Genomic DNA, 21,790 nt, shown 5'->3' with positions numbered 1-21,790 from the left:
TGCTTAGCAAGTTGCCCGTGTGTGTTCAGATAATTAAAAAAGGTAACTGAATTACTTCCCATTTAGGCAGAGCCGTCTTAAATCAAAATCACTAGTCCTAACAGGTTTTATTGGCTCCAAATGGTTACCTGTTTGAGGCCACATCTGGCTGATCACATATTTCTGTACATAAGCATATGAGGATGTATGTGCATGTGTACCAAAGCCAAAGATACACGGGATTCCTTCTCAAGTTGGTTAGGTGAAATAAATTTGATTCTTTTGATAGACACACAAATCGCCATGAATCACTTTCATATAAATATGTTTTATTGCAGAGAAGTTATTATTATTTACATGCTGTAACACATCACAACATAAATTTACCAAATATTTCATGGTGGGATGCTGTAGGTTTCAGATAATAGTTTCAGAAGAACCACAGATTAAGTGAAGAGACTTACAGCTTTTTTGACTCTACAACTCTCGGTTGCTAAATGCTAGAAGTCAAAAGGCAGTGTTTTTCAGTCCTACCTGTCACCACTTGCATGCAGAAACCTAGGAAGCAAATACAAGAGAACTGTCGAGTTTCAAATCCAAGTTGCCACCAAAGTTTACAATGGGCTGAGTTATATAATTCATGTCGTAAAGCATTTAATTCTTGCATAAAATATACAGTTCTATTAAGATTGGTATAAATCTACTTATTTATAAACCCTGGCTTAAAAACAAGGACAGGATGCAGCCTGCACATGCATTGAGAAGGACAACCTAGCAAATGTTTGTGACCTTAACAGTGTTTATTCACTTTCTTACTGTTATCGATTTAGGAAAATAACCTCAAGAATTGTAGATTTAAACTTCTCTTGGTGATAAGCAATGGCAATGAAACTCTAGGAAAGACCCTAGGCACTCTCACTGATTTATGCTGGTGGAGAAAAATCTATGGACTGTAGACTGTCACTAAGGTATAATTTGGCAAGTCTTCTTTAAGCCACATCTCTAGCAGGATCATCCTGAAGTGCAATAAAAAGTCACTGATGCTTGACTGCTTATGTCTCAAAAAGCGAATAAAGTGCTCACAGACCTTGAACATAAGTGAAACAAGCAGGTAGACCTGGCAATTCCTATCCAAGTTCACAACTATACCTTAAAGTTGTATTCCAAGGTTACTGAATACATAGGCCTTGACTGAAAAGGAAGAAAAGAAGGAAATAAATGAAGGAAATGCAGAAAAATAGAATCTCTATATCTCTTCAAACCTACCCCACCAACCTGAGTAATGCACAAAGTGAGCAAATGGGTGAGGAAGATTTATGCACAGCTTTGCAAAATGGTGACACGCTCATTGACTCCTGAATAAAAATCGTTGAGAAAATTTGATGATGAATAAAGAGAAGTCCTAGTTTCTACCCTCCACTGAGAATGATATTCTCTCAGAACAGCCCCATATCTGCCTTCCGATTCTCTTTTCTTATCTTTCATCCTCCTAGCATGTTCTCCTTGCTTCTCATTAAATGAAACGTTACTTAGGCTGGAAATGTCCTGGCCAAATAAGCCGTCGATACTCCAGCGTTTAGCAGGGAGAGAAAGGGAAGTCTGCATTCTATTTCTAAGTAATTCATCTTTAAGATGAGACTGAGCTTCAGATCAGAATCTCTTCTCATGATCACACCAGTAGGGCTAAGTCAGCAGCTTAGGATTTCCATGCCAAATGATCAGCGTGGAAGGCAGTAAGTTTTACAAATTTCGCTCTGGGAGCTGTTTTGCTTTGCATATGAACCTGGCATTTTTAATTTTGAGCGAGGTGGCAATATGTAGGACTTGTAAGTTTTCCAGTGCTTGGGAGAATGAAGAGCCTGTACCACCTTACAGGCTTTGAATAAATCAGGTTATAAACCTCTTTGGGATTTAAGCCCAGCAAGTGCTACCCCTAGCTGAAGCAACGAGTAAGAGTTTATGAGAGTAAGTAGTTGGAGGTAATTTAAAATATATATTAGGTATGCATAATAAAAATATATCCATACAATGATCTTGATGCTATCATAATTTTTCTCTTTAAAAAAATACTCCCTTGAAAGTGCTATCAGTAGCTCCCTTTCTGTCTGTGTTTTGAAAGGCAAATTCCCTGGCTCTGCAGGGAAGAGAATTACTGTTGTAATTCTCATGTCATTCCTAGAGTCTTCCCTTTCGGTGGTGATACTAATGTGCAGTATATTTTTCTCACTCTTAGCTTCTTCCTTACGAAATGCTGCTAAGTATGAAATACTGAAAAGAGTTAAAAGGGACAATAGATTGGAATGAAGGCGTTACCTGTCTCTGACTCTGAACAAACAATAGGTAAGTTGTCCTTTACTGAGACATATGACTAGAGTAGGACCGCTGGGTCTCAGAGTCCTAACAAGAAGTGCAAAACAAGTAACTCAACTTGTATAAAAAACCCTGATTAAGACAGTATAACAAACCATGAGGTGAAACAATAGAGTCAAATCCAAATTCACAATATATATAAACCACAGCCAGAACGAAAAGAGTTTATCATAACAGTTATGGCTTCCCAAGCCAGAGAAAGCTTACTGTACTTCAAGAATCAACTAAAGTTGATAGATAGCAGGTATTCTGTAACTTGCGAGAACAATTGAGTAGCTGCAGATTGCATAAATGTGTTGTGTCACATAATATCAAAGTTATTTGCAAAAGTTATACAACCTGGAATGCTTGAATATGAGACACAACCATGTACTGAAACATACATTTATAAGAAAATGAGAGCAATCGTTAATATAAAAGGTATTTTTGGGATGCATTAAGTTAGCAGTGCTATCAAGGTTAAATAGGTAAAGTAAGTTCAGTTAGCTACTTAGAATTTCGGTCGTATATGTCTATACCTTCTTCTTCTTTGCACAATCTCATACTGTGTCTTCTGGTTTGCCTTGCTTAGGATCTTCAAAGGGCCATGGGCAAATACTGATCAGGGGCAGACGGTGAGGGCTACTCTCCCTACATGCCGAAATGTAAGGATTCTCCTCATGTCCTCAGGGGAAAGACTTCTCTAGGCCAGTCTAATTCCTCCATTGTGATGTTGCTCTGCCCTCCAGGTCTTCTTCTGCCCTCGTCTTTCCCCTTTCCCTTGACTGACAAATATTCTTTGGGAATTTCTACCTTCTGTGGAATTCAGGGTTTCTTCCTTCTTCTCCTTTTCTTTCTGGGGATGCTACACCCACAAGTATCCCAGACCTCTTATTTCCGAGGCCCTGCTATCTTATTTGCACTTAAAGTGGAAGAGGCAGCAGGTAAAGCACTTCTTTCAGCATTTGGTAGATCTGGGGTCTCAAACTCCCAAGGACACACCTCAGCTCGCGATGTTAAAGGTTGCTGAAAGTTATTACTTGAGTTATAGGAGCCAGGCACATTTTCCTCAGGGGAAGATGTTTTTTGTTCCTGGTCTCCCGTTTGGTTGAGATTTCCATTCTCTACTTTTGATGCTACAGCTCTGGGGGGCAGCTCTTCATATTGCCCAGCACACACGTTTATCGCATAACGCTGACCGCCATTCTCATCGTTAGCCCTCCCTGGGGGAACCTGAGTCTTGGAAATCAAATTCTTCTCATCTTCCAAAACGGGCTGACCTTGGCTCTCCCAAGGGCATACCTCAGCCTTGTCTATGCTCTTCTGATTGGTTTGCTGACATAGTTCAGCTGCCTTAGGCTTCTGATGAGATTTTTCCTTTAAGGAAAAAGTTGGGTTTTTCTCCATTTCAGAAGCTGCAATAGATACGTGTTTTTGAACTTTTGATTCTGAAGGCACGGGACCAGGGGCCAGGTCATAAATCTCCCAAGGGCACACTTCCCCTATGTCAAAGTTGTTCTTCATCTGGGTGGTGCCTGGGCTCATCTCAGAATTGGCAGTGGACGGGTTGACCCTTTGTTGCTTCATAATCCCAGATTTCTGAGGTTTTCTTGGCTCCTCCAAATGACTGGAGTTTGGGGGGGCAGAATCTTTAGTCTCTGCGTTATCTGAATTTGAGTATTTTCTGTTTGCTTCTTTATCTTTTGGCAGAGGTTTCTGGGAGTTAGCACGTTCTTCCAGGCCTGATGTTTGGGTTTTCCCAGCTAATCCAAGAGTCTTCTCCTTGGCACTTGCTATGACACTGAGAGACTTTTGTAACATGGATGTTCGTGGGTGCCCCTGCTTCTTCTCTGAGCTGAGATTGTGAGCACTTGCTGACTTACACACCAAAGGCACAGACTCTGTGGACTCGGCCTCACTGTTCTCTTTCAGTTTTTGTGTTAATTTTTTACTTGACAGAGACTCCAGTGTGGAATGTTCTGTAGACTCCTCTTCTTGGCTTTCCCCCGGTAAACTGTTGGACTCTTCTGTGTGTTCCCTCACATGATCGTAAGTGCTGTGGGATTTCTTCAGTGAGAAGACTCGGTTTTTCAGGGACTCCTCCTTGGGCTTCCCGGTGTTACCTGAAGACTCTTGCGGGTTCTTCCTGACCAGGGCAGTGCTTTTGGCTGTGCTGTGGTCTGTGACTTCCTTGTCCTCTTTGGAACACTGCCTGCTGACCGTCTCTGGGATCTCGGTGATACGCCTCATGATTGAACGGCCTAAGCCCTTCTTGGAGCACCGCTTTTTCTGGAGGTGGGGGTTATTTGTAATCATCTTCTTCCTCTTATATATTTCCAACTGGGCATAGAGTTTCTTCAGCTCATCCTGCCAGAACAAGAGCAAATTCACAGAGATGTGGAACTTAGTGATTTAGCAAGATAATATTACTAAATGTAATTTGAGGTTTATTAATTTGCATTCTGCTTCACATAGCGTTTGAACTTTAAGACCTGAACACATGCATTTTACCCTTGTTTCATGGAGCAAGCCCTTGGGACTTACGAGTTATGTGTGCCGGACTCAACTAGGATCACAATAAAAACACAGCGTATTATCTACCGATAAGCCATACCCCTAAATGATATTGGAAGCATCATGTAGCCATTGATAAAATTACACCTAGATCAGATCTAGGGGACAACAGACCATCAGTTACTGAAAGCATCTTCTTACTCCAAATGCTGATATGTTGTCACAGATTATTCTCAGTAACCCATTCTCTCTGCTCACAGATCTGCCTTTCCATCAGCAAAATGTCATAAACGGTATTAGGGGACCAGTGTAACCAGTTCATCATTATGGCTGCCAATAAAAGTCAGCTGAGACTATCAAGATTGGCCTGTAGAATTTCTACCATGATAAGTGTTTTACACCTGAATTAACTCTCCCTTCGATGTCTTTGGTTCTTACAAAAACACACATTCCCCTTCTCTTTTTCTCTCTGACTCACACATGCACACAGATGAGCATACACATACCTCAGCCCACATGGGCTTGCCTGTATAAATGGGGTTAATCTGAAATAAGAAAGATGAAATACTGGTATTACCCGAATGTCTTCTGGGTCTAAGCTGTGCTCACTCCATGCTGAATTGATACTGCTGTTCAAGTAGGATCCAGACCGGCCCATGTCTAGCTCATCTTCATATGCTTCTGTAGCAATGTCATCTCGTGGGTTATTGCTTGAATGTGAAAACTGCAATAGATACTCAATATGAGCTGTAGACATTAGCCCACTATAAGGCAGAGCATAATAATTTTCTAAAGGTTCTAATGTTCATATCATCTCTTCGGCTTAGAAGTCTTCACAAAAGATCTGCTGCTATGTTTGTGTTTTGCTTTCCATGTCACACGCTACAGCTCTTAGGCAATATTAATAAGTGGTTCCTTCTCTGACTACCATTTTCTTCCTTGTCTTTTCTCCAGGCTCCCAGTGTTCACTTACGCTACTCCTCTTCCATTATATTTGCATTTTGAAAATGAAAATAGGTAGAAAAACCCAAACAAATGTTTTCCAAGAGTAGCAATTTAAACTCCCCGGCAGTTGGATGGAAATATTTTTTGAGCAGTAGGGTCTACCTTGTGTTTGTCGTTTTGTTTCAAATAGGGGACACTGTATTTCATCTAAGGGCACAAGTGGCTCTGATCACAGACAGTGACTTTCTGTCTACTCCACTTAGCTTCAAAAAAGTTGCTTCCAAGACTCAGGGGACAAGGGATCTTAATTCCAACCTCAACTGTGTTGACAGTGATATCTTGAACAAATCGTGGAACCTCTCTGGAGCACAGAGCCCTCTCAGCCTAAAGTGATGATATCTAACTTTAAAAGTCAGAGATTCACTGAACTTACAGAATTTTTTCTCAAGCTCATTATTCTCAAGTTCCTCCTTCACCGAACATTTTGAGGTATTTTTATTATTTTCATGTGGCCTTTTGATATTTTTCAGTTTCACGTACTCTTGCTATCTCTATTCTTTTGCAAATAGAGACATGAAGAAGAATGAATTGGGTAAATGATGGAAAGCAGGGAGACTGGGAGACTCAAAACAATCCAGCCACTTCACACAATATATAAACTAAGTGACTATTCTATGAAAATTGAGAGAAAGGCTTAGGGAAATGAGTTCTCTTCTCACAGCTTGTCATCAGCTCAAATACTCCTTTAAAAAATTAACAGATCACCCTTTGATGATACAGAGCAATTTCAATGTCAATACTTGTTAAAATATTTATGTGGGCCGGTGAACATCAATATAAGATAACAATGTGAAATGGCAATTCTCTACTTAAGGAACTGTGAAGGCTTTGTTATAGGGACTGGTTGAGAAACCACAGAAATGGGTGAATCTTGCCTTCACTCTTCTACTTATGTTTGTGGTTCCCACATGTGTCAGGAACTTAAGGCCATAAAGATTAATAAAACACAGTCCCTATCCTTCCAAATCTCACAAGCTACTAGTGAATCACTGAGAGGTTATTGATAAGAATGGACCTGCTTTTGTCAAGCACAGTCTTAGAGGTGACCATGAGTTTAAGAAACAGTTACTTGTCAGATATTGTCCATTTTCTACTGCATTATATTTCCTTATATCCATCTAAAATAATATTTGAAATATTTATCTTATCTTTTCTCTTTCCCCCTTCTCCAGAACATAAGTACCACAAGAGCACATATGTTATCTGTTCATTACTCTTATTCTAGTACATAGACCAGTGCTTGGCAAAGCCCCTCAACGATTTTTTTGTAGTTATCTGAAGTCGATATATAATTCATATACCATGAAATTCTCAATTTCAAATCATACAATTGAATGATGTTTGGTATATTCACAGGGCTGTGCAACCATCACCACTAATTCCAGAATATTCTCCTCACCTCCAAAAGAATCTTGAACTCAGTAGGCAGTCACTTCCATATCCCCTCTTCCCTAGCTAGTGGCAACCACCAATCTACTTTCTGTCTCCATGGAGTTGCCTATCCTGGACATTTCATAGAAATGGAATCATGCAACCGTTTGTGTCTAGCTTCTTGCACTTGGCATAATGTTTTCAAGGCCTGTACAAGTTGTAGCGTGTATCAGTGCTTTATTCCTTCTTATTGCTGAACAGTATTCCATTGTATAGATACACCACATTTTGTTTATACATTTATCAGTTGATGGACATGTGGGTTGTTTCCACTTTTTAGCTGTTATGGATAGTGCTGCTAGGAACATTCATGTGCAAATTTTTGTATGAACACGTGTTTTCAATTCTTACAACTGAATAAATAGCCTGAGTATACAGTATATCCATCTAATAAAAATGTAATCATATAATGGAAAGTATGAAAATGGATAGGATAAACTGCAGTAGCAGACTAGCCCATGGAAACTGTGGCTGTTTGGTATAATTCAAGTAAGGAAGAAAGTAGGCATTTGGCTCTGTTTACATTTGTTTGGGCTTTCAGTCAGGCTGAATTTCATTTAGTGTTTTGGTTAATTGTGAGAGGAGGTAAAGCCTGGAGTGAATGATAAGAAATCACAATTCTTGTCTCAACCATGCTAATAATATATCGTGTGCCACTTACACAGATACATAGTGTCCTAATATTTTGTTTTTCCATGGGCAAAAGAGGAAAATAATAATAATGCTCTAACTTGTATGTTATTCTCCCACACTCTGCGATCATGTTATTTCACTGTAAGCAGCTTTATGGCTATCATGTCCTAGATGAGGAAACTGAAACTCAGAGAGATGAAAGTCTTAGCTAATGATTCCCTACTGTATAACTAGTGTGGGCGGAACACATATTGATAATTCCCCCCACTTCAGTATGCTGTCTAGATAAATCTTTGTCAGCCCATCTTTATTAAGCAGGATTCTTCTATACACAACAGTGTAATTATTTATTTCTATTTATATAAAAATTTTCTGAATGGTTGCAATACAATGCTTCTTGAATATCAATCCAAACAAGAGGACTCTTAGAAGAGGCTAATTCTTTTCAAAAAATAATTTTGATGTTATAGCTACAGACAAAAGCCATCTTGAGCCCATAATTAAAACATAACTGTGTATCAAAATATTTGAAAAAGAACTGAACCAGATGATGGGTTTTGTAAAAATTGAAGCATTTAATAATTATATAGGCTATTTAATAAATTCCAAAAGAAAAGAGACATCTAGTTCCCTGAGGAGAGAGCTTTAAAATTATTTTAGAGCGTCAAGGCTCTCTTGGCCTATATGCGAGATATTTTTTTAAAGGAGAAACAACTCCATGCTTATTTAAAATAATTGTCTTGCAAGAGAAAGTAATGTTAAAGGAGTACCTTTGGAATCAAAAGCAACCCAATGGTGACTGTCACAGTCAAATGAGTATGTGCAAAATACAGCATTAGCATCCAGTCAGACTGAAGTCTTGAGGCAAGAACGAATCTGAAATGAGAATTCACCAAGTTAGTAATCCAACAAGATCTCTATTTAAAACCCTAGGATACTTGGAAACTTTTTTTCTTGGTGTATTTTAAAAAAACAAGCAAGCATGGAAACAGTTGTATTGCTGTTTCTATGGCATATATTGTCATCACAGGAGAATAAGGCTCAAAGTGACTGCAATTGGATAAAGATATTAACTCTTTATTATTTATTATTTTAAGTTATTAGCAAGAAAGACAGCATATAGATATATAATGTGCTAATCATTTCCTGGAATTATTATTTTGTATGTAAATTGAATGTCTTAAAATTAAAGCAACGGACACTTATGAATTCAAAAGAAGAATGGGCTTACAAACTGGTGACTTCAGGAAAATTTGGGCTATGAGACACATCCAAATAACTCTTGATTCTAATTCTCTACATTTGAAAACATTAATCAAGAAAAAAAATAAGAAAAAAAAGAGTAGGTAATTATCTGTCTTTGTGAATGACCTCAAAGGCTTCAATGATGAACAATGTAATGGAAAAATGAATATACTAATGGTTTGTAAAACGCCTCTTCTAAAATAAAAAATTAGTTATTGTAAAGTATCAAACTGTTTTATGATAATTTAAAATGCCATATTTAAAATCATATCTTGCTGAGTAATTTATAAAGTTGTGTTCTAGGAGAGTTTGCAGGAAACTTGTATAGGAAAACTTCAGTACTGAGATCTACTCTGGTAATTGCTGGAATATTTTCATAAATCATTAGGTATATGTACAAACAAACTCATGTTTTAAGGACTCATTCTTTTTCAGAAGCCAGATGTTGCTTTTATCAAGGTCCTCTGCAATTATATTTTTCTTTTAATTTTTTCCCATCTACTGTTTATCCACGAAAAGCTAAATACGAGATTTTACTGCATTTGGAATTAGACAATCAGCATTTTGATTCAGTGATATACATCATCAAATTTAAAAAGCTTATATCTTAAGACAATGCTTATGAACATTAACATATATAATGTTATATAAACATATATGAATCTAAACATAGAAGAAACTAATTTTATATGTTTTACTAAGTAAATTAGTATTATTTATACTCAGAATTTCCACTAAGTGGATTTCTTCCTCATTTTTACCTCTATCCTATCCCCCACTCCCCCAAATATCAAGTTTCTCACCCCCTCTCCCTCAAATATCAAGTTAAAATGGAGGCTCAAGAGTTGTCCAAAATGGAGAGGTAGTTTCCCCTGTGTTTGGAGGCATAGACAAAATTGACTTACAATACATGCATAGAAGTACAGAAAACTCACGATAGCTCACACATTACTAAACAGGATTTTATGAATTAACATCTTCTCTAATTCCTTTGTCAGAAAAGTGGCTTTATACCTGCCTTGGATATGATTAAATGAATATCCACTTTGTTCAGGGATTAGATATTTTTTGACAGAGTCTCTGTAGGGTCAGGTGAGATTTTTTTTTTTTCTTTTTTAAAGCAGTGAAATAGGATCATCAACCTCAGTAACAAGTTACAGTATCTGAAGCATAGAAGCAATATAAAATGTGGCCTGGAAAATGATCTCATCCCAAACTGCTGGGGCCATTTCCAGTTCTGGGGCAGACAGTTATATGGAAGGGGATGGGTCTATAGTCCACAGGCTCACGCACTGGGGATTCCTATTCAAATGCCAGTGAACATTATGAATGCCAGTGAATGCAAGTGAATGTTAGCCTGACAGTATCTGGAAGGAACAATGCTTACATGTATTTTAAATTAAAATGGTGAGTCTCCCAAAAAGTAATTTTGAAGTACTGTATACGAACATCAATTTTCCCCAAATTAACCAGCTTTTAAATACTGCTGGGCTTGTTAGGTTGCAATTCTGACTAGAACGATCTTAAGAGAAATTGGGTTTTGCAGTCATTTTAAAGATTGGTTTTCTTTGAAAGACTATTTCAGCTCCTAAAAAAATAGATCTAACAGTCAGGACCATAGAAATATTCAAAAATTCAAGTTAGGAAGAAAAGCAAACCTTTTAAAATCTCGCACTTTCCCAAAGCTCTGCTTTATGCTTAGTGAAGGATTATAGAACAGATTAAGCAAAATGCCTTCTGCATTATGAGACTGCCGGACTTAATCCTTTTAGTTTATTTGTTTAATCTGGCAATTTGATGGGAATAAAAGTAAATCTGTATATAAATATTCAGTTATAGCTTTACATATTTATGTATGTATATATACATACATACATACATACAGTTATGTATGTATAATTTTATATTTTAAGCAAATAAAGAACAGATATTTCCTATTGATAGAGAATATCTTTGCTGATGTTGGATGCCTTATTTAATATTATTTGATTCTATTAAAAAATTACAAAGATGAACCCAGTTTATTTAAATTATTACGTTCTTGTTTCTTATTCTTGGAATTTACCAATATTGGAATCATAGCATGTACAAATTCAGTCCACATGTAAATAAGAAATTGTATATACTTGACTCCTTTAATTATTACTGCCTATTACTTGCTTCTTGCTCATCTCCCTAAAGTCAGTGTTCTGTAGATTTAGTGTGTCAAACTATAATTCTATCCTTGGCTGTTTATGACCATACAAGTTAAATTTCTGAGAAAGTAGCTAATGTATACTACGATTCTTTGAAGCCAATATGCTACAATCTAATTGAAAGGTGAGTTAAATTTGGAACTTAAAATGTAGGGCTTCCCACGCAGGTGTTCTTAGGCTTGCCTAAGAAAATACCAAGGCCTACCAAGGCTGATCACCCTGCTGCCATTGGAAGTCCTCCCTGTTCAAAACTTATAGGGGACTACATAGTTGTCTGGAAGAAAATTGATCTTGTGAGCATGGCATGTCTAACACCAAATCTACTAGGTTCAACAGGAACAATTCAGTCAGCACTTGTGTCTATGTGCACCCAGCTCATCATTTACATGGTTCATCTGGCTAGGCTAATGGGTTGTTTGGGACTCTGTAGGAAAGACCTAAGCAAAGTAAGAAAGCTAATTTTGTTTTAAAGCAAGCTCGATGCCCAATGTGGGGCTTGAACTCATGACCTTCAGATCAAAAGTCGCATGCTCCCTGATTGAGCCAGCCAGGCTCCCAAGAAAATTATTTTCAGTGAATATTTAGCATGTGTTTCCTAATATGTTAACAGTGCTTATCACTTTTGGGTGGTTGGATTAGGGAGTTTATTTTTTATCATTTTATGATTTATCTGTAATAACCACCTATTGCCTTCTTAAGAATTTTTTTTAAGTTCATTTCAAAAGTGCTTTACCTTGCCTACTGCTGAAAAGACTTGGACCAATTGAGAGTTTAAAATCCATTGAAAAAATAAATCAATAAAATCAATCAATCAATCAATCAAATCCATTGAAAAAACATTTAACAATGAAAATTGAAAAGAATAAATCTTCAAGTAGAAAAGGATAAGAATCAATTTAGGCAACTGCTTTAAACAGATTTAATTTCTTGGGCAATTTGGTTCTAAGAAATACAGCAGCTGATTGTAGGGCAAAAGTAGGAAGGCCTTTGCATGACGTGGTCACATTCTGGCAACAGAAGACATTTAAACTCATCTGCAATAAGCCTCTTGGTATGCTTAGAACTCTGCAATTGGTTCGTTTATATAACATTCAACTTATAAATGGTTCTAGAGAAGCATGTTTGTTATACCTTGAAACATATGTGTTTGATATCCTGGACACAAAAAACAAAAATGCAGCTTTTCTTGGGAGATGGTTTGGGAGACCTGTGAAGACTTTGGGGCTCCGCCCATGGCAGAGTCCTCTCTGGTGCTCACTACACTGTGCACCGAGGACACCTCCTCTCGTGTCCTCCAGCTTTAGTCTAAATAGGATCGACAGAGACTTCTTTTTGCCCAGTTATAATATCATATTTTGCTTCTCATCTTTCCTTCCTCTTCTCGTTTTCTCTTTTCTCTCTCTTTTGAGAGGGGTCAAGACAAAGCAAAGAGGCAAATTCCCTGGATTCCTAGCCCTTTGATGGAGCCTCCAAGATGATCAAATCATAAATACCCCCTTTCTTACTTAAAAGATAAAAAGTGTAGGTGTGTCTAAGGCTCAACTGCTCTCTGCCGTCATCTGTTCCTAGAAGCGCAAGATATAATTTTATAATTATTGACTAAAGTGAGAAATGATAAATATCTTCCAAAACTTCCACAGATCCACACCTTCCCACTCTGACTCCCACTATTATTAATGTTTTTCCACAGAGGGAAATGGCTGAATATTTAAAATTTCTCATTGCATTCTTAAGGACGTCCTAACTTTTAATATATGTCGAGCAAGTGAATGACATCTTTTTTGTTACTTTTGAAATTATAGGATTTCCTTTTTTGTTCTCACTGAGGTTTTCATTTCATTTTCAGGTAGGCATAAATTCGCAGAAGATAAGTCACACATATTTCATTTTGTTCACTTATCATTAGCCCCTTTCTTCCTCCTTTGTACTCACCGAGTACAGAAATATAGGGGATACCAAAAAATGGAGGGCCAGGCATCCATGCGTACAATAGAAGGTCACTGCTAAACCCCATTGCACACAAAACTCTAGTCCTTGGGTTGGAATGGTTTTTTAGTTTTGAATTCAGCAGAATAAATACACATAAATTGTCTATCTGAATATTGATTTTAAAAGCGTAACCCCATGTATTAAACATGAATGGAAACACAGATAATTTATTATATCAACTTTATGATGTATGCATGTGTAGCTTTATATCTTCAGAACAAAAAGTATTACATATCATAACAATATTCAATGACATTCCTATAAGTGGTTTGATAGAATACAATAATACAGAGTAATTAACCTTCAAGATAAAGGTAGTAACAAAACATCAGCAGGAACTAAGAACAGTTAAAAAAAAACAAAACCCTACATTCATTTGCCATTTCTGTGACAAAGAAATTAGTCAGCTTAAAAACATTATCCTTCCTGAATCTTTCCATGATGCATTTTACCCAATTTTGCTATTTAAATCAAACCACAACACATCGGAGAAATAAAACAGTTATTTGCTAGCTCTATAGAGCACTTGCCTAATTGTATGGAATATAGCAGAGATAATGAGCTCATTGTGAACTGCGACAGCCATATAGCGTGGCTCATGAAATGCTGATGGGACTGTCCGCACTGCATAGCAGAGATAAACACCCCACAAGAGGAATAAAAATTCAGCTGTGAGAAGAACAACAACAAAGAAAAGAACAATTTTCCATTAGTTTTATAGGTGAATAAAAATGCAAATTTTAAGTGCTTTAGCATGCATTTTGTGTCTATTACAGAAACATAAGTTTAGCTAGAAGTAGATGCATACAAAATGTCATTCACATATGAATACACGTGACATACATTTAAGATTTTATTCAGTGTGTAGACTTTTCAAGGTACACTTTGGTTTTTGTTTTCTTGCTTTTTTAAAAACAGTGTTTGGTGTCTCAGATTTTTCTTTTGCTAATGCCTGGCTTTTTCCTGAAACAACTGTAAAATTATTTTCTACATCCCCAACCTGAGTTTAAGATATTCACGGAGCATCTGGGTCATAATGAAGTCATCAAGGCAACAAAGGCTTGTATTGTGTTCATATGTAGCTTCTAGAAATGTAAGGTCTTACCGCATTGGATCTGGTTCAACAACATAAAAATATCCATTGCTAGAAATGTGAGAAAATAGGTTGATAAACATTCAGTGGCATGTTTTATAAATGAACCATTATTTCTTCACACATGACAGAAATCCCATCTTTTGTGGGTGGAGTGCTGAAGCCTTCGTAAAATTCATAATCACCTTGTTTGTGGGATCAAGCCAGAAGAGACAAGCATAGTAAAGCGGTTAAGGATAAGGGCTTCAGAATCACATTAGGCCTGATTGGAAATTCTGGCTCTGTCTCTAATTAACTTTGCATAATCTGAGGCAATTTAACGTCTCTGGCCACAGTTTTCTTATTTGGAAAATGAGAATAATAAAAAGTACATATTTCATGAGATTATTTGCTAATGAAATTAAAAAATGGATATAAAGCACATAATATAGTTACGGACATGGTAGATATTAGATAAGTAAAGGAATACATAAAAACACACATTAAATGGATCTTATTGTTAAACATCTCGTTTGACTTTTTTTTTCCAAACTGAACATCACTACTTTAACCCTTTTTGACCAATAATTTCTACCATCCATTTTATCTGTCTTAGCAACATGACTTCACGGAAGATAGTATCTAAAGAAGATAATATCTAATTAATAAGAAGAAAGAAGAAAGCTCTAATTTGGAGAAAATATTTCATCAAATGCATTACCTGGAGGTAACCTACTTACTTATCTACTGAGACACTGACTTCCATTCCCATATGCGAAAGCTGTTTTACCTGCCAACCTTTCAGCCTATTTCTGTCAGTATTTAAACAATAGGTAGTGCCCTAATTATTGAAAACCCCTTAAATAAACACATCTGTCAAGAGATACTCTAAAACCCTGATGTGGTTAGAAGCCAAATAAAAAATAAGGCACACTCCAAGATCTCCATGAAATTTATTCAGTCCCAATTATTCAGTATGTTGGCCACTGGCCATGTGCTATAAATGTTCTTTCCAGCCGAGTTCTACTGGATCAGGAAAAGCAAATCAAGAAATGCTGAGGTCTTCATGTAGAACTTTCCTTCCTAACTCTTGTATTTCTTTTCTTTTTTTTTTAAGTTTATTCATTTATTTTGAGAGAGAGAGAGAGGGAAAAAAAGAGAAAGTCCGGGTTGGGGAGGAACCGAAAGGGAGAGAGAATCCCTAGCAGGCTCTGCATGGTAATCGCAGAGCCTGACATGGGGCATGATCTCACAAACTGAGATAATGACCTGAGCTGAAATCAAGAGGCAGATACTTAACCGACTGAGCCACCCAGTGGCCCTCTAACTTGTATTTCTGTCCATGGTACTGCTATCGCCTCTTTACCCAGGTTGGAAATCTCAGCTGCCTTTCTTTGGTACATTTCTACTTTGAGTTGTTTTTCATAGGGACCGTTCCTCCCAGTGCCCACAATGACTACCTTTTAAGTGCCTATCATATTGCTCTTTATATGTTACAGTTATTTTTCAACTGCCCCATCTAAACCTGGCTTCATCCTGTGTTCATTCATTCTTTATTTTCTGAAACTCCACTTTGATCACATCAGGATTTGTCCAAATCCCTGGCACTCCACTTGGGTTAGCTGATTCACATTTCCATTATAAGATTCACTCATACTCACTTAGGACCCTGGAAATAATTCTTGCCCCAAAAGGAAGACTACAAGGGATTCATGCCTGGGCAGACATGTCCTCACATTTAAGCCTTTCTTGCTACCCAGGCTTCATGTTAGTTGCCCACTTTGCTTGGCCTTATTCTTTTGTGCTTGTATATTTCTCACCCCTGATTTATCTAGTTGTTAACCCCTCAGGTCAGGCTTTTGTGAGGTACTGCATGCATCGTCATTCAGATATCTCCAGTGGCTTACTATTATTTTACGAAGGCTTGGTCCTGGCATTCCTAGCTCCCTGTGACTTCATGCTATACATCCAACATGACCTTCCAATACTCCCTAGCATGAACTCTGAGCTGGCCCAGGAAGACTCATTGTCCTCTGACCACTTCAAAGATTCTTCTTGCTTCTGAGTCTTTGTTTATGCTATTGCTCACACCAAGAATTTCTTCTCACCCACATTTTCCAATCTTATCCACGTTTTCAATGTCCAATTCAGGTCCCACCTCCATCACAAAGCCACCTGAATTGATTCTACCTTGCACTGAATTTTCCTTCCTCTAATCTCTTATGGGTTTTAACTATCAATATCGCACAATGCAGAGAATAATGCCACAGGATATATAATTGAGAGAAAATTATTTGTGGAGTCATGTTAATCACTCCCTTCTTTAGCCCCAAATAGTTATGACCTTCAGGAAAAGAAGCAAGTCTTATTTATTTATTTACTTACTTTTTAAATTCAAGTATAATTAACATCCAGGGTTATCTAAATTTCAGGTGCGCAATCTAATGATTCAACAAGGAATCGAGGCTTTCAATGATTTTTTCTGCCTTTGCCCACATAGACAGCAACAGTATGGAGCATACATAGATAAGATTCAATAAATATTTGCTGAATTGAAAGAATATAAATGATATCACTTTCATGTTATTAGAGATGTAGACTTTCTGTTACCTTGTCACTCCCTCTAACACTGCAGGGATTACAGACGTGTAAAGGTCATACCGGCATTATTATTAATAGTGCTAACTGCTGTTTACTGATGGGCCACGACATGTATGGTAATGTGCTTGCCACTTAGGAATAATGAATCCAGAAATATTGTTAAACAACCACCAGCACAGAAGTATGCTGAAATGGAAGGATTTCCACGTAGCAGAAACTATCTCCTTCTGAAGACACTATCTCCTGTCCCTTATTGCAGTGTTTTTACATAATGTTGTCTTGAGGATTAAAAAAAGGAAAACAGGTTAATTAGGGTGCTGTAATGTATAATTATATTTAAAAATAAGAGATAAAATAAGATTCCTCCCAACAGCTAAGCTTAACATTAAAATCATTTCATTAGCAATATCAAACAATATGCTCTGGCTGAAAAACAATTTATTATTCAAAGTACCAATTAAACTAAATGTGATATATAAAAGTCGTGCTTGGGAAAAAAAATCAGTTTCATATAATTAACTTCAAACTAACACTGCAATTAGGAAAGAAAATATGCAGATGTTACCAAATTTTGCAGTGTTATTACGTGGGAGTTGAAATATGTGTTGTGCTTCTGCTTTAGAAAATAATTTCTGCTGTTAAATGATTTTGATGGGAGGCATGAGTACAGTTAGAGAGGGAATTGCATTTATATTCAAAGATCCAAGTGGAGCTTTCAGAAAACTGAGGTATTTTGCTTTTTAATCTATAAGGGATACCAGTTTGAAAGTGAGCTACCATGGCCTTTTAAAAATTTATATATGATAGTGAAAGCGATTTCAAGTTATCTTTCCAAAGGGCTGGGTCAAGCAAAGTGAGAATTAGTATCAGTTCTTGGACACTGAAGACGCCTGGGCTCTGTGATCTCAGAACACCCACGATGGCTGAGAGGAAAACAACTTCAGAGTACAAATGTCTCTCAAGCTGTGGTTCCCTGCTTTGCTGTGCTGCAAAGGCATTTTTGTCTTAGTAGTATTTTATGCTTCTTAGCCCCTTTAAAATTATTTTTATGTGGCACAAGTAAATATATAAATGACACATTTAGGTTGAATTTTCCAAGAATTTCTGTTTTTTTAAAGAATTCTTTAAATGCTTATTTATTTTTGAGAGAGAGAGAGAGAGCAAGGAAGCATACGCAAGTGGGGGAGGGGCAGAGAGAGAGGGAGAGACAGAATCCCAAGCTCGCTCTGCGCCGTCACCGCAGAGCCTGATGCAGGCTCACAAACCGTGAGATCGTGACCTGAGACGAAATCAAGAATCAGATGCTTCATCGACTGAGCCGCCCAGGTGCCCCTCTAAGTATTTCTTTTAATGTCCTCCTCTGTTTTCCTCTAAGTCCTTCACTTTCAAAGTTTTCTGGTTTTGTGCATGCAATAACATGGTAGGCAGCACAGAAGTTATCATGAAGTATGGAAACAACTTCAATACCGCTTGAGAGTAACTCAAGTTCCAGTGTTCTAGGCCTCAACTGGCATACGGGAGCCTTGATATTTGGGAGGCTTAGTTGCCTTTTCTTTTTAAAATAAGAACAGTTGCGAGAGTTACAATGCTGAAAACAATGAGAATGATACTCTTGATAGAATTTTAAAGCTAGAAGTGACTTTATTAGACCATGGAGTCTGGGGGTGCTGTTTGGAGTGTGTATGTGGCTGCAAAGATGGGTGGTTGGTGAACTGCTGTGATTCTGCTTGCCTGAAGTCCCTTTATTGAGCTTTGGGACAGAGACTGAAGCAGTAGAATGTGGGTGGGTTTCACAAGGAGGACAGTGGAGGCAGGAATGTCTGCTCCCTCCTCAGCTCTCTGGAAGCAGTGAGCCACAGGGATGGGCAGCGCTGGGCTGCAGAACATGCCTGTGGAGAACCCTGTTGTATCCCTGTTGCCATCCCTGTGGTCACAGCAAAGTAGGGCCTGGAACACAGGCTCCTTAGTTCCTGACCAGTGTTCTCGAAATGACATCCTTGGGCTGAGATGAGGATGCTCTTACTAACTCTATTCTTTGCTCTATTATTAACAGAGGCATAGACAAAACCTTGGGAAATATTTTTTTTCATCCTATTGAAGAAAACAAATATTTTCCCAAGCAACAATTGTTTGCACTTTAAATAATTAGTATGCTAATTAGGAAAAGCTAGTACTTCCATTTGGAATTACTTTTTGTCCCCTGAGTCTGACTTTGTAGCTAACATCTGTTGAACGTGCCAGGCACTGTACTAAATGCCTTTTGTACATTATCTACATGTATGAAGGCTTTATTGCAGGCTGGGCAAAATGTTGAATGTCCCAGTTTCAAGCTCGGATCACAGATACCGTGTCGTAATACTAAGGAATACGATTGTTAATCATATGAACTATGTGGTGACTTGATTATTCCTCTCTTACACTCACTGCTAAGGAGTTCTCCAAGGCAAGCACTGCTGTGAATGATCACACATTTGCAGGTTGGCTTTTCTTTATTGCTTCCTTTCATACATCTCTAGAACTTGGATCAAGTTTTTCACCATCTCCACTGCGTCTTGAGTGGGAAAGTTAGAGAAGGCATATATTTTCTCCCCTCTGTCTCTGGCACGTACATTTAAAGTTCTTAAGGTTTGATATGGGGTGATAGAAATTTAGTGAAATTCAGACACTCCAGAGTCTATGGACCCACATTAAAGATCATGAACGTAGGAAGAGCTCATAAAGATAAAATAAAGTTGGGGAACTTTCAGGGCACAGGGTGAATGTCACAAGGCACAGGGTCAATGTCAGGACAGCAAGTTGTGTCTTCTAGTAGTGTTTCTTCCATTTCCCTCTCCCTGTCATTTACATGTGTGTTGTTTGAAGAGGGAGCTGCGGTCAGGATTTTGTGTTACCTTTAAGAACTACATTTAGAGGCACCTGGGTGGCTCAGTCGGTTAGGCTTCTGCCCTCAGCTCAGGTCATGATCTCATGGTTTGGGGTGGTAGTTCGAGCCCTGTGTCCCCTGTTTCAGGCTCAGAGCCTGGAGCCTGCTTCAGATTCTGTGTCTCCCTCTCTCTCTGCCCCTCCCTGCTTATGCTCTGTCTCTCTGTCTCTCTCTCTCTCTCTCTCTCTCTCAAAAATAAATAAAACATTAAAACAATTTAAAAACTATGTTTAAAATTGTCAACCTTTTTTAAAGACTGACAGCATCGACAATTATTTACCTTTGTTTGGGCTATGTCCCTATATTTGCACATACTTTTTTAAGGGCTAGCTTGAGTGGTTTTAGGATGATTGTGTGTGTGTGGGGGGGGCTATATTTCTGTTTATATTCTATCTTTGTGAAAATTATTTTACTTCTTTGAGATGTAGTTTTTATATGATGTTAAAGGGGAAAGAGAGAATACAACAATTTATTTTATACCTTAGTTTTATACTTACAGTGCCATTATCTCTTCTGGAAGTTAAAGAAATTAAGTTCCTTGTTCAATTTCTAGCTTATAAAATCTTTTGAAGACAATTTTGCTCAGTTAGGCTTGGCTCAGGACATTACTTGACCACTGAGTGGGGGACTCACATGGTCATTACAAATCTGCCTTTTTCTTGGCCTAAAGGTCTTTTTCTTATTTAATTTATCCCACAGTTTCCACTACTTTGGGGAATGGGTCCCAGTGAGTTGAAACTGAAAAACCCACAAACCTTTCTACTCCTACATATTCTAATCTCAGAGGAAATGGTGGTACCAGTCTCTTTATGATTACTGCAGAGATCAGAATGGGTTGAGCTGTAAGAATACAGGGAAGCTTGCAGTCTATAGGGATTAACAGCTTGTTATTTAAACTGTGATAGTCCTCTCAATACAAGGAAAAGATCTGCCAAAATCTTCTTGACAACTGAGTTTAATCTATAGGATATTCTGTTCAAGCAACTAAAGACAGCCTTTTTTTTTCCTTCTTAATGTTGCTTCCTCCCTTGAAAGTTCCAGGGCTCCCTGGGAGCTGAAACCCCTGAGAAGAAATTATGACCACCATGAGTATCTTAGATACTCTTGCTCCCTGGCCTTTAGGAGCTGTCCCAAGAGAATCCCCAGCCCTAACCTCAAATCTCCTAAATTTCCAAAAAGAAAAGTAGCACTGTAAGGATAAAATTAAGATAGAAAATAATTTGTCCTGTTAGCCCTGTAGCATCATATAAATAAATACTCCTCAAAGATGTAACAGACTTTTCAGAAGACGTGGTATACAGATAAACAAGAAAATACCCCCCACTTCGCTCTTTCTAAAAACAGTCAAGCAAGACCCTCCAAAAGCATGTGTGAGTTTCTAGCAATGCAGCCCAAGCCAAGGCAAATAAATTGTCTCTGTGGTCAGGCTTTTATCCTTTGATTGAAAATTAAAAATACATTTTTAAAGTGGTAACAAGTGATGCAGTGTGGATGAAGACATATGGTACATTAGACTAAAAGAAGATGTATGTAAATGAACCTACATCATGAACATTAATCTAAGTCAGATGAAGAGGAAGTCTAATCTATTTTCTCCCACACTCATTAAATGGTGTTTATATCACATTTCACCTGTCATAAGATAGACTAATCTTCTACGGTAATTAAGTATTTACATCCTCAGAAACAATGACTATTTTAGAATTTCCCTATATAACTCAGTAAGAGAGTTACCGTATTCTTCTTGGTTCCTTTTAAACATTGGCATATGACTAACTAAGTGTCTGGACACGTTGTTTTGTGTGTTTAAGATATCATACTAGGAAGGAAGAGAAAAAGAAGAGGATGTCAGTG

General features: G+C 37.7%; 1 protein-coding gene across 1 annotated transcript in view; it reads right to left on the bottom strand.

Moving 5' to 3' along the window:
- Positions 1 to 291: 291 nt before the first annotated feature.
- Positions 292 to 21,790, bottom strand: part of GPR158 (G protein-coupled receptor 158) — a 425,457-nt gene continuing 403,958 nt past the window's right edge. The window contains exons 8-11 of the mRNA XM_042945146.1: positions 13,871 to 14,009; positions 8,682 to 8,787; positions 5,420 to 5,566; positions 292 to 4,695 (exon numbers count right to left, since the gene is read on the bottom strand). Of these exons, the coding sequence (XP_042801080.1) occupies positions 3,220 to 4,695; positions 5,420 to 5,566; positions 8,682 to 8,787; positions 13,871 to 14,009 (1,868 nt within the window). The 3' untranslated portion in view covers positions 292 to 3,219. The remainder of the gene's footprint in view (positions 4,696 to 5,419; positions 5,567 to 8,681; positions 8,788 to 13,870; positions 14,010 to 21,790) is intronic.

The sequence above is a fragment of the Panthera leo genome, chromosome B4, assembly GCF_018350215.1.
Source record: "Panthera leo isolate Ple1 chromosome B4, P.leo_Ple1_pat1.1, whole genome shotgun sequence".
In the NCBI taxonomy this organism is placed as follows: Eukaryota; Metazoa; Chordata; class Mammalia; order Carnivora; family Felidae; genus Panthera; species Panthera leo.
The sequence above is the reverse complement of the archived record's forward strand: the minus strand, read 5'-3'. Positions and strand labels throughout refer to the sequence as shown.